This window comes from Lottia gigantea (assembly GCF_000327385.1).
Source record: "Lottia gigantea unplaced genomic scaffold LOTGIsca_80, whole genome shotgun sequence".
NCBI classification, from domain to species: domain Eukaryota; kingdom Metazoa; phylum Mollusca; class Gastropoda; family Lottiidae; genus Lottia; species Lottia gigantea.
The window spans coordinates 635,271-662,922 of NW_008710663.1; the positions used below are offsets into that span (position 1 = coordinate 635,271).

Consider the following 27,652-nt stretch of genomic DNA (forward strand, 5'->3'; position numbering starts at 1 on the left):
ATATACATAAATACAAAATAATTAGTTAACTCAGCTATTTCTTCTTCATATAATTGCTAAATAATATACATAAATACAAAATAATTAGTTAACTAAGCTATTTCTTCTTCATCTAATTGCTAAATAATATACATAAATACAAAATAATTAGTTAACTAAGCTATTTCTTCTTCATCTAATTGCTAAATAATATACATAAATACAAAATAATTAGTTAACTCAGCTATTTCTTCTTCATCTAATTGCTAAATAATATACATAAATACAAAATAATTAGTTAACTAAGCTATTTCTTCTTCATCTAATTGCTAAATAATATACATAAATACAAAATAATTAGTTAACCCTTCTTTATCTAATTGCATATACATAAATACAAAATAATTAGTTAACTAAGCTATTTCTTCTTCATCTAATTGCTAAATAATATACATAAATACAAAATAATTAGTTAACTCAGCTATTTCTTCTTCATCTAATTGCTAAATAATATACATAAATACAAAATAATTAGTTAACTAAGCTATTTCTTCTTCATCTAATTGCTAAATAATATACATAAATACAAAATAATTAGTTAACTCAGCTATTTCTTCTTCATCTAATTGCTAAATAATATACATAAATACAAAATAATTAGTTAACTAAGCTATTTCTTCTTCATCTAATTGCTAAATAATATACATAAATACAAAATAATTAGTTAACTCAGCTATTTCTTCTTCATCTAATTGCTAAATAATATACATAAATACAAAATAATTAGTTAACTAAGCTATTTCTTCTTCATCTAATTGCTAAATAATATACATAAATACAAAATAATTAGTTAACTCAGCTATTTCTTCTTCATCTAATTGCTAAATAATATACATAAATACAAAATAATTAGTTAACTAAGCTATTTCTTCTTCATCTAATTGCTAAATAATATACATAAATACAAAATAATTAGTTAACTCAGCTATTTCTTCTTCATATAATTGCTAAATAATATACATAAATACAAAATAATTAGTTAACTAAGCTATTTCTTCCTCATCTAATTGCTAAATAATATACATAAATACAAAATAATTAGTTAACTAAGCTATTTCTTCTTCATCTAATTGCTAAATAATATACATAAATACAAAATAATTAGTTAACTCAGCTATTTCTTCTTCATCTAATTGCTAAATAATATACATAAATACAAAATAATTAGTTAACTAAGCTATTTCTTCTTCATCTAATTGCTAAATAATATACATAAATACAAAATAATTAGTTAACTAAGCTATTTCTTCTTCATCTTATTATTTTTTAATTGCTGAATATGTGTAATTTAGTAATCCACATTGTGTTGCTACATTATATACAATACAAATAATTATACTACTTATGATTGATTTAATTGAAGGTAACTTACATCTATCTTAATATCTACATCTTCATCAGTAGTAGGTACCACAGATGCCTTGTTCTTAGCTAATACTTTGTTATTTTTGTTATTATTCATTATCACAGAACCATTTTTTTGTTTAAACCCATTAGGTAATTGTACAGTACTTTTTTTCAAAGATATTTTACATCCATTTAATGAGGATTTACCATTTGCCAATTTGGATTTCTGAAAACAGTAAGAAATTTGATAAAAGAAGGAAGATGAATGTTGCAAAATAAGCTGACTTAGTGATGAGATCAGAAGCCATTTTCAAAGTATCAGACGCTTAAAAAATCTTATTCATTTATGGTATCTCTCAGGTTTTTAGAAAACAATTTAAACTATAAGTGGCAGATGAGAATGTTTTTTCTTTCTGCTACATAGATTTATACAGTGTTGTTCACAGGTTTTTTCTGTTTACAAATCGATATACTGAAAAATGTGTAGGTCATTCCTTAATGAAATTCTTCTCGAATCAGACATTGAACCATAAATTGGAATCAAGCACATAATTTTCCTGATAAAATGTAAAAAAAAATCCTTTGGAGAACAAGCACTAGCGCACTAAGTAAAAGGAAAATATGGATAAACTAAAATAAAAACAACCAAAAAACACATACCCTATAATTGCCAGATCCTCTTAAACTAGTTCTAGATTTAGCAACAGATAACATAGAACCTAACTGACTTGTCAGAAAGGCAGTCTACAAAATTAAAAAAATAGGATATAGCTCTAAGATAGCTGGGTAGATTTCAGGAAATTTAACCAACAAAAAAATAACAATAATCATTATAAGGAAAGCTTTTTTAGGAATGGTTACATACTGTATTCAATGAAAAAAGGTTATCAAATGTATTTGCTAATATCGACAGAAAATTGAAGCTGAAATTGCTCATTGAAACACCTCCAACCTCGAGGCTAGAATGTAGTCTATAGCCTACTGTCTATGGATATACATACCGGTAAATTCCACTGATTTACAATAGGTTTCTAGGTAAAAAATACAAAAACAACAAAAAATCACTACTAAATCATAGTACAGCACTCAAAATTGAGACAGACATGTACTTACATTAGTAGTCTGACCTTCTTTCATAGCTTTCTGAAGAGCTCGAGTTTGAGCTATCAGGTCATCTACCTTAGCTTGATGTTGAGCATGTAATAATCGTCTAAAATAAGATAATGGATTAGTAAATTGTTGGTACATGTAAGGAAAAGTACTCTTACTTTTATATTTTTCATTGGTTATCGAAGACTGGCATTGTGCAATGAGGTAAATTTCTAAAGGTATCTTTATGCACACAGAGTGTAAAATTTCAAAACTTACTTTTCTCTTGTAGCTACTGCTGAAAGCTGCATCCTGTCTTTAATGGCAAAAAAGAATGTTTCTTCTCTGGTTCCAGTAAAATATTCATATAAACTGGTCTAAAAAATAAAAATATCATATATTTACATGAATATTCATACTTGTTAATAGAAGTAGAACACTGCCACCATCACCTCTAGTTTTGGACTCAAGTTTATGAGAGAATATCTATGCACTTTACATAAGAACATTATCCAAGAGTTGCCTTCAATGCATGATATTTATATAATATTATTGACATTTGTAATTTTTTCCTCAAAAAGAGACTTATTTTTCTGACCGAGGTCAATGTTCATAAGATGGAATTGCGAAGAAAATAAACAGATGCTACTTGATAGTTATATGATTTTCTAGACCTGTTGATATAGGTACAAACTAACATTTTGAAAGGTAATATGAATCATATGATTGCAGACAATTCCTCTTTAATATTCTAAATACTTATTACGGAAGTCAAATCAAGTATGAAATACTACATAGACAAATACTAGTGTACAAACCTGAACATCTTCATTACCACTAAATAATAAAGCACACATAAAGGCTAGTAATTCTCGAACAATATCATCAACTGGTCTTGATAAATGATTACATAAACTATCTACTACACCATAGGAATTGATAGCTGTTTGAACTGATTCTATAGTCTTTAGTAATCTAAAAATCAAATTAAAGAATTACTTTAGTTATATAACAGTATACATTGCTAAGAGCAAACTCACTGATCAGGTGCACAACTAGAATATTCCACATATAAATTTACTCATGAACTTTTTTATAATTTTTCTCTCTGATGCCCCAACTTGTGTTATTGTGGTTTCTGTCAGAAATTATGTTCAAGAGGTTGCTTTCACAATAATTTTGATTTTTTACATTCCAAAAAAAAACATTTTGTTAATTAGGATTAGGTAAATAGTTCAACAACCAAGTTAACAGAAATTACATTCACATGCAAATATAGCTTAACATACAGTAAAGAGCTTTTCTAAATAGGATCAATTTGCACCATTTCAATATTCTGTGGTTGCAGCAATTCCACTAAAATTAGTGATTAATAATATCACTAATCACAAATTATGTTTCATCACATAAGGCCCTTTGCGATTAGTGATGTAATAAAACCTCTTTACAATTCATTTAAAATCAAGACAATCAAAGCTGTTTAAAAGGGGAGTATTTCAAACTCTGCTTTAACACTATAATATAAATCCTTAAAAAAAAATAAATGCATACTCTCACTTTAAGATTGTTAGTTGACCTAAATTCCACTTTACTAGTAATAGCAAAACAGATACACTATTAACACATAGCTTTTATCAATATAGATTTACTAGTGTATGTTTTAGAAAAAAGCTGTACAAGCGTATGTTTTAGAAAAAAGCTGTACAAGAGAATGTTTTATACGGAGCCCCTAAGGTGCAATTTTCCGTACTTTAATAAAATATTTTGTTTTAACGAATTAATTATTTTGCTATTTCGAAATAACTAATTCATTTAAACAAAATAACAAAATATTTTTAAAAGTATTGAAAATTGCGCCTTAGGGACTCCGTAGTTTTAGAAAAAAGCTTACAAGTGTATGCTGTTGTCTATGTTTACAAGGCACTAAATTATGTTTTTAAAAGCCCGAAGTAATTTTTTTGTAAAGGGTACAAACACTTTTGAATTAATTTCTACTGATCTGAAACAACAATGCCAGCAGATGATTTTAAATCTACTTTAGTTGCATAAAGATACATGTGCACATGAAATGATGTTAACAAACTTTTAACAAAAATGAAATTATTAATAAACACGTCTATGATAAAAGTAACAGCAAATGAATATACTACAAAACAAAATCAACATATATACTAAGGAATGAAATTAAGCAAACATCACACACAAAAAAATGAACAATAATAATTTTGATTATCATTTCAGTTTGTAACTTACTTTTTATGTGATTGTATATCAGCCTCCCAGTCGAACGGTAGTTTCACTATTTCATTATGAATTAAACCACGTAATAATTTTAAACATTTGATATCTAGTTGAGTTTGATCTAGTCTTTCTTTCTCTGACAGGTTTGTTAGGTTACTTGAAATCCTGTAAATTATTAGAAATTATATAACAATTTTCAGAAACAATGCAATGACGGAGAGTTTCTGTATTCCAAAATAACCTCAAAAAAACAACCAAACAAAAGATTTAATTCTTTTCTTTTATGTAACTTGGAATCATTAAATTAGTTGCTGTCCCTTAAGGCTGAGGATACTTGGTGAGTGAAATCACCTGCTTGCTAACCTAGAGGTTCAGGGTTTCATTTGGCATATGATATCTTATGTCTACCCTATTTCCTCTGTCAGCCTCTGCAGGTCAGGGGAACTGTCATAAAGCAGATGGTACAAAGTAAGAAAACAATTACTTACAAAAGTTGTCGTACTAATTTTTCTGCCAATCTATATCTTTTAGTAGGGTCTTTAGTGTGAGAATCCACAAAACATTTTAAATGATTCTGAAATTCTTGACCTAATGGTAAATCTTCATCTTCACCCTTTTCACTGTATTCTAAGAGGATAAACAGTAAAAATATAAACTACAGCTGGTTGGAAATTGTGACACCTAAAACCCTTGTCATGTCAGTACCCATGCTTTATATTACAAAAACACAGGAACTTATTCTGTTGGTTGATTGTTGGTTTATCTGATTTATCCCATGTTATTTTAGTGAATTTTACAAATTTCAATGAATATAATCTCAATAAAAATTACCAGAACTGTTTTTAAGCTTTTATTTAAATTCACTTTAGCGTGTGATAACTTAACTTGTGGGGTCAAAAATTCATTTGGGATAGTTTTAGTTTTTTATTACCCTATGGTTATGATATGATACAACATAATGGTTTTAAACATAATATCACCTTAGGATGTGTTATTTTCTAAACAAAAAATTTACCTTGATCAGAAGGATAGCCTATTTGATTTTCTACTGTATTTACACCACCATAAGATAGTTCCATATTAACAACAAATACATTTAAATTAACATTAATTTCTTCTTCTGCTGCATAATACTCTTCATACTTCTACAAAATTATACAATTACATCATCAAATAAATATAACACTTGTAAGATATAATATAAGGATCAACATGTGATGAACCAAATCAAATAGTGTTTTTTAATATTTATATATTCTACCAATCTTTAATAAAATTTTTCTTTTGAAAACCAGCGGTTGCTGGTAATGCTCTATTGTATTCACAAGCTAGTGTAGTCATTCAGACAACTGGACAGCTGAAGACAACCTGTGGTCAAGACCTTACCTTTCTGCTATCACTATGAATATCACTGCCACTTAAATGACCATATGTATTGTGAAATTCCTCCATTTTCTGTCAATAAAAACAAATAAACAATTATTTACTGTCAAAATAAACAAGTATTCAAGGGCTAATCAAGTGAATTCCTATCAATATTTGTTTATGATCAATTATCATCAATGCTATAGACGTGGTACCAGGCAGGGTACACCTGATACCACATTCATAATAGAAATACTTACTCATTTAGGATTGATAAACTTCCTTATGTGAAAAGTTCATTAACTGCTACAATATGTTATTTTGTATTTTGGGATTATGTTTTACGGTTCAGATAGTTAGTACTTGGTTTGTTGATTCTAATTATTTTTCTTGACATATTCTACAATTCACTGATTTACTTTTACTTGATGTCCAACAGGGGATATTGATAAACAGACTTTGAGATGCCCTGCTGGCAAAAAAAGACAAATCAATGTTCCTGTCATACAGTAAAGGAAAATCAATAACAGGAAGATGGTACTTACAGATTTTGAAATGGCATTAGTTGCTGTGATTAATCCAGTCATGGCACCAAGAAGATTTTTGAGTTGAGTTTCATCACATACTAATGGTGCAATGACTTCTAAAAATGCCTAAAATTTTCACAAAAAAAGGTTTTTCATTTCTACATTGTCAATATACATAAGAGCAATGTTCATGGGATGGACTGTTAATGTGATTATAAAAAAATCTTGTCAGAGATATTCTACAATTCAATGAATATTGAATGGTTGTCTCTATAGCAGTGAGAATTTTAAATCACATATTTTTCAAGATGTTTTTAGATACAAGAATCACAAGACATGCACTTCCAGTCAACAAAATCTATTCTAATGAACTTGCCCTTGCAAGAACTTACCTCATAATCCAAGGCTAATTGTGATAACTCTTTTTTCTCATTAGGAAACATAGAATCTGGTTGATAGTAGCTTCTACAAAATATCTGTAACAACAATAAACATAAGGCATAAACAACAACAAACACAAATATATCAACAGAAACAGTTATTATTTATAAATCTTGGACACTGATAGAGCATTGATTTGCACAATTCCAATTTTCATTCGGGCCTCTGTGGTTCTTGCAATTCTGCTTAAACTAAGCCTTTTATTATGTAGCTATTGCAAAGGCCCTTCGACAGCTTTTGCAAAACTGACGAGATCGAACAAGTGGATTTTACTAAATGCAAATTAGATAAAGACAAGGAAAAATTGTTTTTCAATCAAACAATGATTCTTTTCAAAAGTTTCAAATTGAAATTTACCTGTAGAAATTGCATGACACCATCAAATATATAATGTAATGTTCCTCTCATATTCTCTTTTTCTAGAGTACTCTTATCACTGTCAAATATAGATATCAAAATGTCAACATATTATAGAATGTTTTAAATTGATTTACATTGTGAGAAACCTATAGGAGCTGCAATATTCCCAATCTTTTAAGTCTAATCATTGTTAACTTGCAAATGCAGTCTTATTATCATGTACTAAATTCATAATACCAATTTTCACACATTTAAAAAAATTCAGTTGAAAACCAAAAAGGATATAGTGTTTTCTACGTTCAGGAACAAGGGCAAAAACCTTGTTTCTAATAATTACACAGTAACTATATTTATGATGAGAGATGTGGCTATGTATTAGGCTTTGGGGAAAAGGGGCAGGAGATTCTCTCAAATTTATTATCCTGAATGAAATAAAAAAATTAAACATTAAATCTTGTTTTCAATGAAAAAAAGAAGTGCAAGAAAGTGCAAATAACTTACGTTTTATTATTTTTCTGTGAAGAACTGTGTACATAAAGGCAATGAAAGAAAAATAGATAAAAATAAAAAAATATAAAGCAAAATAAACAACATCACAAAATCTAGACATGTAAATAATTCATAACAGAAAGTGAAAATATGTTTTGGAAATTCAGTGATAAATAAACAGAAAATGAAATTCTGAAATTGAAAATGTATTTAAGCGTCAAGAGGCTAAATAGTCAGACTTGAACAAACCTTTTTGAAGGAGGTCGTTTTAATAGCTGTTTTGTTTCTTCCTTATTGTTCTCAACAAACAATTTGACCTTTTTTAACTTCTCACTTGTACTCTTCAGGAAGTCCCACATATTTCTGAAAAAAAAAAGTTTTTTGCACAATAACTGTGATGTCAACTTACCAATTGCAAAGATCTTATATTTCTTTATCAATAACCATTCTATGGCAAACATGCATTCTTATGCTTATTTCACCTAGCCTTACTAAGTCATAAAAACCAAATTTTATAAGAGAAATCGTCACACTTACTTATCATGTGGCAAGTCTCCAGCACCACTTTCAATCATACCACTAGCTGTATTCATATATACCCAGAGTAAAAATCTTAAAAATGGTTTCTTTAAATTATCATGTACAGATGGATGATTTAAAACTTTTAATAAATCACCTATTTTAAATATGGTTTGACAAATTGATTCAATAAATTGGTTTTCACCCTGAAATGTACAATCATTCCAAAATCAGAGATTCCACATAAATAATAAGGTATTTACATAAGCTTACTTCATATTTGAGTCGCAGAAATGAGCCTTCAAACCCACATGTGTCCAAAATTATCGCTGGTTTGAAAGTTAAAAAAAAAAGCGTTGTCTCTTTTGGAATAAAAGGTAAAACTAACCCCAGCACATGTAGCTAATAAATCAACCATAGATATCAAATAATTTAATTCATCAGAATCTGATGTTAATATTTTCTCTCTGTAAATAAAATATAACATGTATTCATTGTTGTTAATTTTCTTTGAAATTTTCACTGTTCAGAATAGTGCCAGTGTTTTTTGAAGAACATTACATATCCTAGTATCATTTTAAAGAGATAATAAAGGTGTTTAGCCTATTGTGTGAATTCAGTAGCCTATACTTTTAATTACAGAAAAGGCCAGAAACCAATGCATTTTGGTAGATCATGAATTCCAAACACATCACGTCCAAAAATAAAGGCCATAATAACAACAAACATACCTTTCATCTTCTGGTTGATCTATAATATAAGCTATTTCAGACCTATACTGCATAAAATACGTCATCACAAAACTCTGATTTCTTTTTAATGGTAGATCTAGTTCTTCCACTTTCACTACAGCATTTAATAAATTTAAAAACTGTGGCACTTTAGATTTATGTTTAGCTATTAAAGTTACTATCTTCATTACATGATGACTTTGTATTTTCATACAGGTGGTGGAGTTACCAGTGAAGATCTAGAAAAGATAAAAATTTCAACTGGATTCAATAAATCAACAAGCTAATGGATTTGAGAAAACAAAGAATGAATATTCAAATAATAAAAAAAAGATTTATATTTTAATAATTTGATGCAAAATTGGTTTTAATTGTAAACATGACAAAGCAAAAATATCTGGCTGCCAACAATCAACACCACATAGAAGATCATCATATTTGGTATTATATATGGAATTTAAATTGCATCCAATAATGATAACAAAATTCATGTTCATTCTTACTTTGAAAATATGGAATTTAACAGTAGGCTACACAGATGTATCAAAATTTGTAAAACATTGTACAATCATTTTAGGTGTTTCCATTTATTTTAAAACAGAAATTTTCCATTTTACTTTTACCTCTGCTTCCGATCATGATATGGATTTATCTGAATATGTCAAGTGAATCAGCACAACTCACTTCTTAATATTTTTTTTACTTACCTCTGTTAATAAATCAGCTAACTGTGATGGGGCCCCTTCTTTATATAATAACAATTCTAATCTATCGAATAATCGACCTTGAACTATCTTATTATTTTGGGCCATAGATTGTAATAATACAAATGTTTTCTGGAAAATCTTTTTCAATCCACCATATTGATCCTAGGGAAAAAGGTAAAATACAATACTGTTAATGCTGAATATAGGAATAATTCTCAATAAAAATTTGGACAAAGAAAATTAATCATTTTTCAATAATTAGGCATAACTTTAGTCCATGCCAGCATGAATAACTAGACTTTTTCTATCTAAGACAACCATTAAGGACAAATTCCTCTTAATCCAAAAAGTAGTTCAATTGTCACTAGCTGTGATTTCAATTTTTTTTTTTTAATTATTATTTTTATATATACTACTAATATAAATATTCAGGGTAGAATTGATTGCCTCCTAATGTTTTTGAGTAACAGAAATGGCTAAGACTTACCAATAATTTGATATCAATGGCTTGAGACAAGATTGTTAGAGCATCTTCCAATACACCTATATAATAAGATAAATTTATTACATTTTGTTGAAGACAGATAATCATTTAAAACTGATATATTTACAATCCATTATCAATAAGTTGTTCATGATGGAAGCACTGGGTTGGTTAGTTCTAAACATGTTCCCCCTGTTCTAATTCAAACTTCCAATTTTCATTAGCCCACATGGTGCAGAAAAGTAGGACGTAAAACTTCATTAATTTCATTTCATTATCTAATTGGAGTATACAAAATCTACCCTTCTATTCCTTTCTCAACCATTTTGATTTCTGTCTACACCTACATTTTTTTCGACATGTGGAGAGCATTCTTAATCCTGCTACAAATTGCTTTATTAAACTTCCTCACCAATAGAGCGCACCCTAACTTACCATGATTGTACAGAATTTTCTGGTTCATAAAATGGCGTTCATCTGCTTCACCTTCTAACTGGCACATTCTGTAAGATCAAAATTTATTTCAAGCACATTTTTAAAAAAATCAAAATAATTTCAAGCACATACTGTAAAAAGCAAAATTATTTCAAGGGCATTTCACAAAAATAAAGATGTATTTCAATTCAGAAATATTATTCATCATCTGATATTTTCAAAATGGAGAACATTGTTTTTGTTTAAAGAAGAGTTAAATGAAATATAATTAAAGATATTAGAATTTCAAAAATGGTCTGTTGGTGAATAATATGATAACATTTTTCGAATTCAACATGGTTTTGTTTGAAAAAGATAAATTGCCACTTGTAAAACTTACAAAATAAGTTCATCAAGGATATCTGCTAGTTGTAAAACCTGGTCATCATTTAACTTGGCGGTAGCTAGACGTCGTAATACTGGTAAAATTTGACTTAATCTGGACATGATATTCACTGAGTTATCAGTTATTAATACCTGTATTATAATTATAATAATTACATAAAAAAACTTTCATCAGTTTATAATCCTTGCTTAAGAGAAAACAAAATTTAATTAGGAGAAAATAAAATTCTTAGCATAAAATCTCTATGTAAATAAATCAAAAATATTGAAAGCTAGCAATAGAAGAAAATTCCTAACATGTGTAGCCTCAGACTGGTCACTCTAAGAATGGAACATATACAATTGAATCAGATACATAATAAAAATGAGCAAAACAGGAAAAATTCTCTTACCTGAGCTTGTATGGCTTTATTAAAGAGATTTTGATGAAATGAGTAATATCTGTTTAATATATGCATTGATTTACATAACATCTCATCATAATCATAATGAGATAAATCCTGCAAAGAATATAGTATGCAATTATAAAATTTGGAAATACTTCTGTATAAGATTTCTCTTCTTCAATTTAACTGTTGAGGGACTTATCAATTACACTGTATCTTGTCCCATCCAAATGACAAGACATTTAATATGTCACCCTCTCAGAATGAAAGCACTACTAATACTATCTTGACCTTCGTAAAGATAGAACCTCTGCTAGCTAGGTTTGAAATGTCATAGCATAATAATGATATTTACCAAGAGGATTTCTGTAATTTCATAATTTTTAAAGAATTCGGTTTCTTCAAATATATTTTGTAATACTTTACACGCTGATTTTGCACCACTGAAAAAAATAACAGCAATACTTATCCAAATCTAAAAGTATATTACCAAATTTTGCTAGGGGCCGCTCTCTCTTTGAGTTTCGCACGTTTGGGATTTATGGAATCAACAGAAAGTTGAATAAAACTAGTTGGAACAGAGTTCAGAACGTGTCCCATGTGTATCGAAAAAATAGTAGGTGAAGACAGAATTCAAAATGGCAGAGAAGGAAATAGATGGGAACATTTTGAATGAGAAATTTCCGCTTTCATACTGGTTTGGGGGCAGAATTGGAACAGATGTATTCTGTTCAGAACTCTCCAATCACACTACACCTTAGATTACCACAGAACAATTTCTTCAGAGGTATAAACCAAAATATCCACTTTCTTTACACAGAAATATAAAAGCCAATGAGTTCCTACCCAGAATGAGTTTCTAACTCAAATGTTTCGAAGAGTAAAACACCAAGTTCTGGAGTCATATTAGGTTTACTGGCTTGATCATTGGTTGTTTTAAATGATAACATTAACCTCTGTAAAATAAACATAGTTATTTCAGTTCTACATAGCAAATACAGATTATTTTACCTAATCTAAAATATTCATGAATGAGACAACCAATCAAGTTCAACTTTATTTCTGCTTCAATCAAAGTCTTCCCCAAAAATAAAAGCAAGAAAACTCCTTCTTAACACACTCTTTGTTAATTTCTATAATTGGTTCTTATAAATTTGAACTTACTTCCATTCGTAGGTTAAAAATAAAATTAAAGAATAGATCCATCACTTCTAAAGCTCTGAAAAATAAACATCCACTAATTATTTCATTTGTAGTTTTTCATTAGTTGTCTATAAAAAACGGAGTACTAAAGCCTTTACAGACACCAGACTTTGCATTTTTTTCTATTAATGATTTGTGAATTTTATGCGAGTTTTGTCATTTAATGAAAAAATAATTTTACTTACTGTAATTTAGCATCAACAATAGCCTTGGTTTCAGGAGATTTCTGATAACGAGCAACTTGATTAAAATATTTCAATACCTCACTATTTTTAGTACCTGAAAAATTCAAAGTTATTAGAAAATAGAGTTCCTGAACCTCTTCTGTTAAAAAATCTGTAGACTTTGTATGTGTATTTGCATCACTCTTATTTCCTGCTTGAGAGGAATTCTCAATTTCAATTGGCCAAACACCATTATCAGCAACCCGTGGCAGCGTACCATGCCAACCAACTGTTAACAATGATATCCAGCCCAGAAGAATTGGATGAATTGGTACACCCTGAGAAAGCCAGCAAATAGCAACACTAGAAAGGTGCTGTCATGGAACCTTCTGGGAATTAGGAAGTCAGAGAACCAAGCATACTTAAGGCGGATAGTCAGAAGATAGGATACATCTAGGAACCAACTAGAGAGGGGAGCTCAGTACTGAGGACTCTACATCCTTTCACACATTACTTGCTGAAACTCAAAGACAAAGGACAACAACTAAGACCTACCAGAAACATTGGGATATGGTTTATCATTTCTACCATCTAATAAACTCATTAAAGGTGCTAGTAATTCTCTGATATCTTCTGTTTGATAGTAAAAACCATACACCACTAAATAATATACTAATCTAAGCACCTAGAATCAGATCCAAAAATTATACAAAATGTAGAAAAACCTTCTAAAGAGGCTATGTTTTTTGGTTAGAGTTAAATATTGATATAAGGTGTGATTCAGTTCTATCAGTCAGTCAAAAAAAAATTTAAATGACTACATGTATATCAATTTTGGTATTTGTTGGAAAATGAATAATATGAAGCAATACTCATCAGCTAAAACTCACATTTGCATCAGTAACCTTTTAGGGGTTTCTGTCAATTTGGACAAAAACTGATGCCTACCTGTTTAACGAACATATTATTACCAATCTCTGAAGCAGTCATATCCCCATTTGAAGCTAGAAATTTGGTGATCCAATCTCTAATTTGTGGGAAATATTGATATGTTGGTGATGAACTCATATCAACCTGAGCTTCAGCTTTAGATATCAGATCATAATTATATGATAGCTTTACTCTATCAATTACAGATATATTACTACCAATATCAACAAATAGAGCTGAAATTATACAATAATTGCTTTATAGATAGAGCTGAAATTATACAATAATCGCTGTATAGATAGAGCTGAAATTATACAATAATCGCTGTATAGATAGAGCTGAAATTATACAATAATTGCTTTATAGATAGAGCTGAAATTATACAATAATCGCTGTATAGATAGAGCTGAAATTATACAATAATTGCTTTATAGAGCGAGCTGAAATTATACAATAATTGCTTTATAGATAGAGCTGAAATGTATAGAATTATCCCTTTGTAAATAGAGCTGAAATGTATAGAATTATCCCTTTGTAAATAGAGCTGAAATGTATAGAATTATCCCTTTGTAAATAAAGCTCAAATTATACAATGATCACTATATAAATAAAGCTCAAATTATACAATGATAGCTATATAAATATAGCTCATAATGATTACTTTTATAATGGAGCTGATATCATACAATTTTTACTTCAATTAAACAGATATTTCAATAACCGGAGTTATGATCGTGCTTATGTCCCACACCAGTAAGAATTCAAACAAAATATTATGAAGCCAAAAGAAAAGAGTATTAAATATAATGTACAACTTACTGGTAATGAGATCACAATATTTAGCACGTAGTCTATCAGGTAGTCTGTTGTCAGATAGACAGGTAAACGCTTCATTCCATGTTAAATAATCTAATTCTTTAGTTATAACACTGATAGAAAACTCATTCTGTCCCTATATTTAATATAAACAAACCTATTCAACTCTTGTCCTTACTGGCATAAGCAAATGTTCATAACAATCAGATGAAAAATGCGTTTGAAATTGCTTTTTCAATGCATGTATCGTAGATTGCACAGGGAATGAGTAGAATCAAATTAAATCTAATATGTTAAACTTTAGTTTGAGCACCAATTATTAAGGGATATACATGTGGTACTCTAAATGGAGCTCACTTTTCATAATCAATATCTGAGGTTTGTTCTCTAGCAATTCAAACAATATAGACTTTGTTCCTTTTAAATCATACTATAACATACTGTATACTTACATGACACAACATTCTAAATAATTCTAACTGATGTTCTAAAAATAGATAGGTTTCATTCGACTCAGCTTCTGTATGCTAAAATACAAGACAATAAAAGTTCTAAAGCAGCTGAATCAAGTGTTGATACTCTTTGATGTTAGTTCAAGAAAAGTTATAGTACCAAGATATATACTGTATAATTGTGAATATATCGCACACCATTTCTTACCCTTCAGTAAAACTGTAATCATGAATAATTTGTTCAAAAATACGTAATATAACTCCAGCTATATAGCTTATATCACCATTAATTTTACTTCAAAAACTCTTTCCCCTGATTTACAAATACATGTCCGTCCAACTGTATATGTAGTAATATTATAAACTTACTGATTTAATGGCAAATTGATGTAATTCTTTCCATAATCTACCATTATTAGTTGATACATAAACAGTTCCTGGTTCTTTACCAATTTTCTCACCGAGATCAGTTAAATAAACACAATTCTGTAATAAATATAACACATAAATTAGCACAATATTTTTTTTTTTTATTGCAGACAAATTGCATATTTATTTATAATATATTCTTCCTCTTTCTGAACATATACTTAGAAAAGTTGTTGGTTTGATTTGTTTGTATTGTGATCAATTCGCTTACATCCCTCAATAGCTATCAATTTGTCACTTCCAAGAGAAAAAACTTATCGCTATATATGGCTATGTATGTATATTTGTTACAATATTGAATATAATAAGTTTTATCTATATATTGAAGCCTAGTTAATAAGTAGTTTTAGAGAGACCATTTAAGTATTGAAGTATCAGCTATTACAGAGACATTATCTCCAATAAAGTACTCAAAATCCCACATTTAATAAAAGTTACAAAAGCATGCTTTTAAAAGATTGATGGTTTGTCAACAAAGAACATGTGGTACATTACAAACGGTACACATTCTGTATATACAGCAGAATTATATTAGTAAGCACATTTCAGAGTGTTACACTGCAGTTTTAAACCTGTGTTTTGAGTTTAAACTTTGTGTTAACTTCAAACATGTGCCGAAAATCAAAATGAGGATGATTTTAATGGTATATATGGTATTATTACAAGCAGACTACAATTCAGACAACATACCACAAAACCAACTGCTGACATATTAACATGATCTAAACTCTGAAAGAGTCAAAGTTATTTCTCCAATATGATTTTTGGATTTCTAACTCACAACTACTCATTCAAAATACATAAATATATGTGCAATGGGGCAATTTTTTTTGCATATATCATACTCAAAAAGTTGCAACCCAGTACCATTGAAAAGTTTAAGGGTCTTTTTGCTATATCTCCATGCTATGATTTTTATGGGAAAATATTGCTTAGTTATTTTGATTTCACAGTAAGTATAAGATTTTTAAATTACCTTATTTCCTTTCATCAACCAAGCCTCTGTTATATATTTCTGATTATCAGCAATAGAAACACCATCACAAACACATAACACACTTAATAAATCTAAATACCGATAATTCTGAAACACAAATGTTATTCTAGTTTAATACGACTAGAGATAAATGGCCTGATGTACTCTGCGCAAAACTTCTGATGAAAAGGCCAGAGTGTGATCAGAAGCCTAAAGTTTGTTCGGCACAACAGCTAATTTCATTGTCCTAATCAAGGGTATTTGAAAAATATCTATTAAAATAAACTACACATTGTAGGTTAAAATATGAATTTGTGACTAATATTATGATAAATTAAAGTGAATATAATACCTTTTCTCTATGTAATCTTTCAACAAATTGATTAATATGATCATGTGTTATTCTATCAACTATTTTTCTATTATCCCGTATCAATTCCATTACCATATGGGCTGCATTTAAACCAATTTTACCCTACAATTAATACAAAGATCATGTTAATCAGAAAAATCATGGTTTCCAGAAAATCAATCATGATAATCAGAATATCATGATTATCAGAAAGATCATGTTAATCAGAAAGATCATGATCTTTAAAGAATCATGACAAGCAGAAATATTATGATCTTCAGAGAATCATAAGACTTGGAATGCTCCTGGTTTTCAGGGAATCATCGAACTCAGAAAGAATATGATCTTCAGAACATCTTGACATTCAGAAAGACAAAAGTCTTCAGAAACAAAGACATTTATATTATTATATTAATTTTTATTTTTTATTTGTCCAGTAGTAAATTAGTATATGAGTGTGTATATTGATATTTTCTCTCTTGCAGTTTGGAAATAATTGAAGAAAACTGTCCAATTGGATGTGATCATATTGGTATTTCAATAACAGCACTTGCAATCTTAAAGTAAATACTGTAATTACCTCCTTATATTCAAACTGTGTCAGGAAAAAGTCTATATATTTAGCAATATACAGTTCATTCTTTCTACTGTTACCCATTAAATAAGAATATAATACTGAATATGCTTCTACGAATATCTTTGTTAGATGCCTGAAATTCAAAATATATATCATTGTCATCCAAAAGTTTATATAATAGGGCAGAAAGTAATGTTTGATACAAAAATATAAAAATGACAAAAACAAACCATCGAACTGATTTTATTTCATAAATTGTTAAGAAACTTGTAGTAAGGTGTATTGAGACGAATCTTAAAGAAAGCACTGGTATAATAATACAAGAACTTACATTTGATCAGGAGAACCACGACATGGTATTTGTAATAAATTAGCTAATAAATCTACAATCTACAATAAATAAATAACAATGTTAATAAAAATAAACTTCATGGTCTGGCATGGACTTTCCAATACAGCAGAAATACTTCTTTGCCTTCAGGGGATGTCATTTTCCTTTTAGTAATAATTAGATCATTTCAAGTAAAATTTTAGTGGTCAAGAAGTGGGCTGAGGAGCAAGGCTTATAAAATCTAAGAAATATTGATGAAATCGTGGGTTAGGTTCTAGTTTCTGTAAAATAATGTAGAAAAATATCTGCAAAAGTCCAATGTGTCCTTGGCTTAACAACTTGTTCCCTACCATCACTGGTTGAAATTTTTGCACTTCAGTACACTAGTTATGAAAATTAGTTTGTCAGGATCCAAAACATACAGTCCATGATCAAACCTCTGTTGTCTATGCTTTTCTCTCCAGTTACAAATTCAACTATGCTTACCCTTAAATTTCTCATTAACTTTTGTCTATTTTTACTTGGTACACTGTTCTCTATCATAAATTCTGCCATTTCTTTTAATGCCTACAATATAACATATATATCATGAAATCATAGGTTTAATGCATGTTTCAATAAGAAATGGTTATTGAATCTAATTACAATCAAATCAGAATTAACATCAAAATTTCTTTACAAATATTGTATCATAGGTTTTCTTAGAAAAAATTCATTTCCATAAAAACTATGATAAATTGATGTTTTTTATGACTAATCAAAAGATATACTTACAGTGATAATTTCATGAGTTGATTTGGCATTCAATACCATATTATTCTTTTTCTGTAAAGAGAATATTCATTCATACATGAATAAACAAGGACTTCTATAGAAACAAAATGTTTGTAAGTAGAAGAGATCATTTCCAAATTTTGTGACAAACATCACAAACAAGTTATGAAATCAGGAAGAACCACAAGTGATGTTTCCAAAATTTTCACAAACATATCAGTGAAATGAAACAAAATGCTTCAATTTATGAATATAAGGCGAACTCGTTGATCATTAGAGGGTGGCTCAATCCAAGATGTACCAGTTAAAATAATGAGCATTATACAAGCAAATATACAGTATATGTATAACTTCTATTCATTATACAAATATCTATATTTTTATATAAATTTTGTTAACATCAAGCCGAACCATTAATAAATTTTGAAATCACTGAAACAGTTGATGAGATATTGGGGTAATTTTTAAATTAATATATGTATTATGATCAAAAAATGAATAAAGTGTTCTTACATCAGTAACAAGTTTCTGTATACAAGGTACCATACCAGCCATATAATTAAATATCTGACACAGTTCACCATCAACAGCCTGTACAGTAAACGCATCATCATATTGCTTTTCTTTAATAGCACCAATCTGAAATTATTGTCAAAGTTCAATTATATTTGTACCAAGTAAAAGCTCTATCAGCTGGTAACGCAGACAATATCCCTCCGATTCCCATTAGATACATGTTAAGAAAAAAAACATACAATTAGCATGCAAAGAAAAATGTTGTTCTTGAAACTTAAAGCTATTAGTGAATTAAAACATGTACAAAATTATTGGTTTTTTTTCAATGTGTTTGGAAAGGAAACAGCGTTTTCTGCAGCTGAATGGGCTAATGAAAATAGGCAAATTCATGCAGTGTGCAAGAAAGAAAATATTGCCAGGACAGTGGTATACCTAGCTAGTGTTCATTATTGGACTTAAAAAACTGATTTCTCAATTAATGGGACTGATCACAGGATTTTCTTTCACGTTCGGAATCCAGGTAATAAGTTCAGAATATTCATAATTATAATATAAAATACAGCTAGGTGATATGTTACTTAAAATAGTTCATTTTCAATAAGACAAATCATAATTTTATAATCAATATGAATTATTTTCAATCATGACCTATAGTATTTCTAAGTGTTTAGAAGTGTTGTGACCAATAGACTACTAAGTGGTTGCTAATGGTAGATAATAGTTGATAATAGACAATATTATCATAGTAACTAAACAATATATAGGCCTACTTTTAAAGATGTGTTCCTATTTTTTTTTAAATTTAAAATTAAGAACTTAGACACAGGCATATTCACAATGTCAAGCTATTATGAAATTCATTCCTTGACTGAAATAGCAACCTTTCTTGTATGACTGAAGTTTGTAAATGCACCGATTTTAACTGATTTACATTAGAGAATACAGCAAATCATAGCCCTCGATAGACTGTAAACAATATTGCTTATTGTTTACAGACTTTCTTTCGAAGACTCTGAAAAAGGCAGCTGATTTGTTGAAGTTTCAGTATTTCAAAAATCCGAAAATATATATCACACACTCAAAGAATCCCAGACTTCTACGCCAATGTCAAATAGGTTTGCATATTTGTGACAAGAAATGTCATATTCCAATCTTAAGGTACATCAATTTTGGATTTAAGGAAATCATGTCTATTCTGTCACCTGTTCAAGAATAATTGTTATGTATGTATTACATAGATATATATAAGAGCTAATGGTTGTGCTTCAAAAATCCTGACTAGACCATGACGTCAAGTCATGAAATTGTAATGCAGAGTCTCGTGAAAAAACGAGTCACCTTTTAAACTTTCTAACACGGATAATTCTGGACACACATGGATATTTTGACGGTAAGCTGTGAACACTATTAATGATTAAGAATTTCTGTTTTAAGACTAAGGTACAATTAGTCAAATACATGGCGAACCTGTCCCTTTAACTTAAAATGTTTTAAGTGCTTATGCTGATTTTTCTCAAAACAATAGAAGAACAATAAAAGCGATGGCCCAAATAGTTTGTCATAGATTTTTCTACCAACAAAATCAATAAAGAATCAATTAATAATAATTAGAACAAATAAGTACAAAAATAATCATATATTAAACATGACACAAAGCTAGAAATAAATAACACTACACAATAACATTCATTTCCAATTAGTGCTCAATTACAAGTTTTTTTCATCTCAACTCTAAAAGGATTTCATGTAACAATATCAAGTTGGAGACGGTGGAGAATTCATTTTTATTCAGAATAAATTTTCATCCTATACACCATTACAGAATGGATCAGTCAAAGAAAAAATAAAAAACATTCAGAGTACAACATCAATGCTATAAAAATATGTCAACCAAGTTGCTTACTCTCACAGTCCTGTTAGCCTAACAATAGCAGCATGCAAAAAACAATATAAACAGTGTCATTAACATGCACAAAACATGCATCAATACTAGCTTCAACATTACAATTCTTATTATTCAACTATTATTCAATTATATTGTTTCTTTTCATTATTGAATACTTCCTCTTTTAATACTCATATTCTTACTAAACTTAAAAGATGCAATCAGTATTGCCAATATGTTGCTATGGATTTTAGGTTTTGTTTTGCAGTGCTGGCTGTTCGAACCTTTTTTAAGGTGGAAATTCCCACAACAAATAAATTATACATCAAAATCAAATCAAACAATTTTTTGATATTTAAATAAATATTTATTGTTAATGAAATTGAAATAAAATGATTCTTTGATATTGAAATGAATAAAATGATATTTCAATATTGAAAACAATCAAATAAAAAATATTGAAATAATTTTGTTCCTATCAAATGAATTATTGAACGAATTAAATGATCTTTTATACTGAATAAAATGAGTTTTTTGATATTGAAATGAATATGATTTGTTGATATTGAAATGAATACAAAGAGTTTTTGATATTGAAATGAATGAATATGATTTTTTGATATTGGAATGAATTTGTATTTTGATATTGGAATCAATATGTTTTTTTGATATTGAAATGAATAATATGTTTTTTTGATATTAAAATGAATATAGATATTTTGATATTGAAATGAATCAAAAGATGTTTTGATTGGAATGAATCAAATAATTTTTTGATATTGATATCATTCAAATGACAAGGTTTTTCTTTTATCTCAACAATTATTAAATGCCTTTTGGATATTGAAATCAATCTAATAATTTGTTGATACTGAAATGAATAAAAATATTTTAAAATTAACTGAGTGTTTATGTATCATATTATATTAGCATCATCATAAATTGACTAATCATTTATGTATCTGAGTATACAAACAGCACTATAATGAACTAAGTGTTTATGTATCTGAGGATACAAACAGCACTATAAATTAACTGAGTGTTTATGTATCTGAGTATACAAACATCACTATAAATCAAATGAGTGTTTATGTATCAGGTTGTACAAACATTACTATAAATCAAATGAGTGTTTATGTATCAGGTTGTACAAACATTACTATAAATCAAATGAGTGTTTATGTATCAGGTTGTACAAACATTACTATAAATCAAATGAGTGTTTATGTATCAGGTTGTACAAACATTACTATAAATCAAATGAGTGTTTATGTATAAGGTTGTACAAACATTACTATAAATCAAATGAGTGTTTATGTATCAGGTTGTACAAACATTACTATAAATCAAATGAGTGTTTATGTATCAGGTTGTACAAACATTACTATAAATCAAATGAGTGTTTATGTATCAGGTTGTACAAACATTACTATAAATCAAATGAGTGTTTATGTATCAGGTTGTACAAACATTACTATAAATCAAATGAGTGTTTATGTATAAGGTTGTACAAACATTACTATAAATCAAATGAGTGTTTATGTATAAGGTTGTACAAACATCACTATAAATCAAATGAGTGTTTATGTATCAGGTTGTACAAACATCACTATAAATCAAATGAGTGTTTATGTATCAGGATGTACAAACATCACTATAAATCAAATGAGTGTTTATGTATCAGGATATAATTATATCACTATAAATCAAATGAGTGTTTATGTATCAGGGTATACAAACATCACTATAAATCAAATGAGTGTTTATGTATCAGGGTATACAAACATCACTATAAATCAAATGAGTGTTTATGTATCAGGATGTACAAACAGCACTACAGATTGATGATTTTGAAAGGTAAACCAAGGAACAGTGTGGAAGTCACTTCTAAAATCATATCTTGTGCAAAATATTTCATAATACTTAGAAATAATTGTAAAGAAAGAAAGTAAAAGATCAAAACAGATTTCGGCAGTTGAAAACTTTAGGGTGTTTGAACCATAAAAGAATTATAGCATTTCAAAGCCTAGAGTAGAACATCTATTAAAATAGAAATAATCATTTGTAAATGAGGTATTTTGTGTAGTTCAGATCTAATAGGCAGAATCAAATTTTAAATGATGAGAAAATACCACATATCAACCTCGTAAAATACCTACAGATTTATTATTTGTTCTTTTACCCTTAAATATCAAATAATCATATTTAGAATTTGGCATACTGATTTAAACGAAAAAAGAAATCAAAGCATGTTTAGACTGAGCACTGTTTGCTGACTGAATAGATTTAAGAAAAGAAAGTTAGTTGAATTTTGATATCCTTTCATTAAAAACTGAGCCCTTTTTTCCAAATATATTTTAAAAATTTCGCCAAAAAAGCAATGAATACGCCATCAAAAACGTTTAACTCTTATCAATATTATTACATCTATAAGTACAAAGATACTTGAAATTCCAAACAACTGACTCTGTCGTTACACAAAGTTAAGAGAGCAAAACAAAAGAAATTCTCAATAAGTAAATATAGATTCTTTGTCTGTTGTCCGTGTCTGATTTCTTACAATGAGAAATATGAAAGACTAATATAATGATATAAAGAAACCATACTATCAAATATTTATATCTACAGGAGAAATTAGACTGGCATGCCTTCCCCTGGGTTTTATCATACAATACTTACGTCTAATATGACCAGAGTTCACAAAAATGGATTTCTGGTATATTTTTTGTGTGTGTATGGAAACATAACATTAGCAATAAATCTCTAGTCAATTTGATAATTCCAATGAACTTTACATTAACTAGCATAATTTATAAATAATAATCATAAATCATACAATCATAAGTGATAAATGAATCATGCAGTACAAGTTTCCCCAAAAGACTTTCAATTCAAACAAATTATGTAGGAGCAGATTGAATAATGATAGACAATTCTCATTATTTTCATCAAGTTAATAAAATGCTTTGATTTAAAAAATATTTTAGACAAGGCAATTTATTAGCCATTAAAGTAAATATGGATAATTATATTCCTACAAAACAAGATAAAAAACTTAAATAATTCACTGATCAAGAAGATACCATTGTATTGAAATCAAAGTTTACCTTTTTAAGTTGAGCTGTACTATATTTTAAACCAGACATAGAATCATTTTTATCATCACCACTAGCTGCTTGAGATGATTTATGGTCAACTAAAAAAATTAATCAAACATGCAAAATAATGTCATCTATATGTTATTTGAAATACATGGGGGAGGAGAGGAGACATATAACTAGTAAAGACATATACATTCTAACTGATAAAAATCATTGGACTCTGATAACCCCATTTGCAGAGTGGCATCCAGTGTTCTGGAAGCAATACTTGCAACAGTAGGCTACTTGTTTCAAATTTAATAAAGTCTTTGATCTTGGTTTTTAAGTTTAACATTACCAGGTTAGGGTACGTCAATGTCTGACCTAGATCTATTGATAGGTTAGCTTATGTAATATTCCTGGGTACTTACTAGAGAAAGCATGAAGCCAATGTCCTGATACAACATGTTCTATACGACAATAACTTTCAAATGATATATCATCATTATCCTATATAATAAATACAAACCATGTCATGTAATATCATTAATATGTGTCATAATATAGATATATATATATGTATCTTGGGTATATATAGTCAAGCAATTTTTTTGTTGCACTTCTAGGCACAATTAAAAATATCAAATAGATTATTTGGTTGTAATGAAGACATCAGTATCTATTCTGAAACAAGTTATTTGTTTTAAAAAAAAGTTTCTGATGTGTATAGATAACCAACATAACAGAGATTTCATGAATGCATGACAAGATTCTTTATCATGTCTCTAATAAGCTGACACAACAAAAAAGAACAATTGTAACTAATCCCACCAGATACCAATTAATATTAGATTTTTAATTAACAGACAAAAATCAATAAGTAATAAAGTAATTAGAGAAAATATTTACCCTAATGACAGCGTGTAGTCTAAAAACAGTTCGTGGATCTAGATGATCTGTTGTCATAGTGACCTTGCCTGATTCATCTACTGTTAAATACTTTCGTGTACACATGTGAATTATTTTACACTGTTGTTCCCATTTCAATATTCCACCTGGAATTAGGTTACCAGTAAATCTCTAATAAACTAAATAAACTTGGACAGGGAAGATGAAGGTTGTCATAACCATTTCTTACCAATACACATTCTTGGATGTAGACTTTACTCTTTTAGTGTCACAAAGTCTTCTAAAATTCTTGTTTCCTGACAGTCATAACATATCTTACAGAATAATTTTCAGACAAATAACCTAGAAACTATAACTGACCTGCTACAGAACCTTCTTGTAATTCTATCTGCCAATATGTTACAGCTGAACTACTAGGAAACAATGTTTTAGGATTACTTTGGTCGGCTTGTCTCACTCGAAGATGAACTGGAATTGGATAAAAGAGAGATTTATTTTCATAAGCCCAAAAGAAAAGTCACTGTTGGCCTCTCTTGTTTTCTGATCAGAAATTATGTCAAACATGGCAATTTCTGAACATTATGAAAGATATGTCATACCAGCTAATTCTCATATTACGCTTAAGGCATTGGCTGATATCTTTTAAGAGCTAAGCCTCTTGAGCAAGATTTTAATATTTTGAACATCATTAGCAGAAGAATCATATGTTAAAAGTCTTACCATCTTCTACTATTTCATCATCAAATAATCCTTCTGCTACTAAATAAGCCTCCATTTCTTTATGATAAAATCTGAGAATATCACTGACCTAAATAAGATAATGTTACAAAATTTTTGTTACAGTTGTTATAAGACTGATGCCAAGGACCTAGCGGAGGCTTTCAACCCCTATCACTAATCTGAATCTTTTTATATCTGTTGAGCCTGACAAGGGTATGGAATGAGAGAACATTGATGTCAATAAGTATCCAAAGATGATCCAAGATGGTACTTACTTTCACTTTAGATTTATCATCAGGTTCAGGTTTATATTTTCTATATACAGTAAAACCTGATTGTAATACAGATAGGTTCATCTCAAAACTACAATATATAGAATATTTCATTAAATAGATTTCAAATTAGGTTTACATCATCCTCAATGACATGTATTTCATATTAAACTTACTTCAAGTCATTTTAGTGAACATAATCTGCAACTGCGTTAATTTGATGCATGTTTTTTCTCCTCTTTTGCTTTTCCATCCACAGGCAAAGCACACAGGGTTTCCTGTTAACTATAAGCTTTTCTTGTTCAGCCCTTATGATGTTCGTTACAGGCATGGAAGAATTTGGAATCCTGAATCTCAACCTTTTTATAAATAAAGACCTAGATCCCCAAGGCAAATGAGCAAGTATCTGTATCACTCACTGACCTTGGTTTTCTATAAATGGAAAAGGAGTGTTCACTTAAGAAAATCCAGAAAAGATCATAGCCATTAGATTTGTATTCAGATATATATGCATTGTGCATAAAAGGACTTTTCTGAATAAATTCCAGAAGTAAATAAGAAACAACTAACCTTTGTGAATAAACAGATGTTTTTGGTAAAGGTGCTCTACTAACATGTAAAAATTGTCCAGCAGATTTAAAACTTTCTAATACTATTTGATCATCCACTTGTACCACATCACCTTCTGATTTAACTTTATATCTTGGCATGATACGAAACTGACAATGTTTAGCATTATCTGACCGTAATTCAACCTTAAATACATTAATCAATTGGTACTTTTTGAAAGAAAGAGTTCCACACTGTCCTTTTGACTCCAATATACACATTTTAAAAGCAATTTCAACATTTAAATTCTCTCATAGTTTAAAACAGAACTGGAATCTTTGGAAAAGAAGATTCAAGATGAACTAGAGCCACACGTGGCACAGAGTGGGACTTTGCAAATGTAGCAAATTGCAAAAGACTCTGAAAAAATCAACCTTCTACGATAATTACATCACGCGCAAGAGCAGTCTAAAGTTGAGAAGAATTCTTTGGAAGATTGTTATAACGGAAGTAGACAGACCTCACAAATGAAAGTATCAGAAGATAGCCAAGGTCAATGACATTTAACATTGAAAGGGAGAGGGTCAACAAAGGTCAAGGTTACGAGATACAAGTCATCAAAATTTTTAAATATATACGGCTATAAAACCGGAAGTTGAGATAGGACAGCAAATATAAAAGTATAAATAGATAACCAATTTGAATGACCTTTGATCCTACAAAAATCAGGGTCAAAAAAGGTCAAGGTCAAAAATTGAAAATTTTGAATTTTCAAAACCTGTTCCTTTTTTTGAACTATAAAGCTGAAACAATCGAACTTCTAAGACAACGTGGCTCAACGGATGAAGTAATTGTATGCAAAGTTCCATTTTGAACAAATGTATACGTTGCGAGTTAAGTCCCTTGTCAAAATTGTCAATAATGAGTAATTTAACCCGGCCCACCTCAATTTCTTTTGCATAGGTTAATTGATATTCTGAATGTTATGTAGTATCCCAAATTTAAAGCTTCTACATCATACAGGTCAAAAGATATAGGTCAACAAGAGTCAATAAAGGTCAAAATAGAAAATTGAAAATATGGAAATTTCAAAACCCGTTCCTTTTTTGGAACTATAAAGCTGAAACAATTGACCTATTAACACAAACTGGCCAAAATAATGAGGTAATTGTG

At 29.0% G+C, this 27,652-nt stretch overlaps 1 protein-coding gene across 1 annotated transcript in view; it reads right to left on the reverse strand.

Annotated features, from left to right (window-relative positions):
• The window catches only part of LOTGIDRAFT_236387 (hypothetical protein), a gene marked incomplete at its 5' end in the record, with an annotated part of 51,734 nt that overhangs the window by 15,419 nt on the left and 8,663 nt on the right, over positions 1 to 27,652 (reverse strand). The window contains 45 exons of the mRNA XM_009067208.1: positions 1,412 to 1,612; positions 2,047 to 2,130; positions 2,500 to 2,596; positions 2,755 to 2,852; positions 3,294 to 3,450; positions 4,729 to 4,881; positions 5,205 to 5,343; positions 5,732 to 5,861; positions 6,103 to 6,171; positions 6,627 to 6,734; positions 7,001 to 7,084; positions 7,407 to 7,485; positions 8,148 to 8,261; positions 8,436 to 8,623; positions 8,806 to 8,884; positions 9,149 to 9,387; positions 9,856 to 10,017; positions 10,343 to 10,398; positions 10,775 to 10,842; positions 11,154 to 11,290; positions 11,551 to 11,658; positions 11,900 to 11,987; positions 12,391 to 12,500; positions 12,709 to 12,763; positions 12,933 to 13,026; positions 13,467 to 13,596; positions 13,860 to 14,077; positions 14,661 to 14,793; positions 15,110 to 15,184; positions 15,479 to 15,595; positions 16,229 to 16,267; positions 16,515 to 16,622; positions 16,867 to 16,989; positions 17,447 to 17,576; positions 17,775 to 17,833; positions 18,261 to 18,341; positions 18,549 to 18,599; positions 19,062 to 19,187; positions 24,057 to 24,145; positions 24,461 to 24,539; positions 24,939 to 25,084; positions 25,299 to 25,406; positions 25,659 to 25,746; positions 25,934 to 26,021; positions 26,501 to 26,685. Coding sequence (XP_009065456.1) covers positions 1,412 to 1,612; positions 2,047 to 2,130; positions 2,500 to 2,596; positions 2,755 to 2,852; positions 3,294 to 3,450; positions 4,729 to 4,881; positions 5,205 to 5,343; positions 5,732 to 5,861; positions 6,103 to 6,171; positions 6,627 to 6,734; positions 7,001 to 7,084; positions 7,407 to 7,485; positions 8,148 to 8,261; positions 8,436 to 8,623; positions 8,806 to 8,884; positions 9,149 to 9,387; positions 9,856 to 10,017; positions 10,343 to 10,398; positions 10,775 to 10,842; positions 11,154 to 11,290; positions 11,551 to 11,658; positions 11,900 to 11,987; positions 12,391 to 12,500; positions 12,709 to 12,763; positions 12,933 to 13,026; positions 13,467 to 13,596; positions 13,860 to 14,077; positions 14,661 to 14,793; positions 15,110 to 15,184; positions 15,479 to 15,595; positions 16,229 to 16,267; positions 16,515 to 16,622; positions 16,867 to 16,989; positions 17,447 to 17,576; positions 17,775 to 17,833; positions 18,261 to 18,341; positions 18,549 to 18,599; positions 19,062 to 19,187; positions 24,057 to 24,145; positions 24,461 to 24,539; positions 24,939 to 25,084; positions 25,299 to 25,406; positions 25,659 to 25,746; positions 25,934 to 26,021; positions 26,501 to 26,685 — 5,070 coding nt within the window. The remainder of the gene's footprint in view (positions 1 to 1,411; positions 1,613 to 2,046; positions 2,131 to 2,499; positions 2,597 to 2,754; positions 2,853 to 3,293; positions 3,451 to 4,728; positions 4,882 to 5,204; positions 5,344 to 5,731; positions 5,862 to 6,102; positions 6,172 to 6,626; positions 6,735 to 7,000; positions 7,085 to 7,406; positions 7,486 to 8,147; positions 8,262 to 8,435; positions 8,624 to 8,805; positions 8,885 to 9,148; positions 9,388 to 9,855; positions 10,018 to 10,342; positions 10,399 to 10,774; positions 10,843 to 11,153; positions 11,291 to 11,550; positions 11,659 to 11,899; positions 11,988 to 12,390; positions 12,501 to 12,708; positions 12,764 to 12,932; positions 13,027 to 13,466; positions 13,597 to 13,859; positions 14,078 to 14,660; positions 14,794 to 15,109; positions 15,185 to 15,478; positions 15,596 to 16,228; positions 16,268 to 16,514; positions 16,623 to 16,866; positions 16,990 to 17,446; positions 17,577 to 17,774; positions 17,834 to 18,260; positions 18,342 to 18,548; positions 18,600 to 19,061; positions 19,188 to 24,056; positions 24,146 to 24,460; positions 24,540 to 24,938; positions 25,085 to 25,298; positions 25,407 to 25,658; positions 25,747 to 25,933; positions 26,022 to 26,500; positions 26,686 to 27,652) is intronic.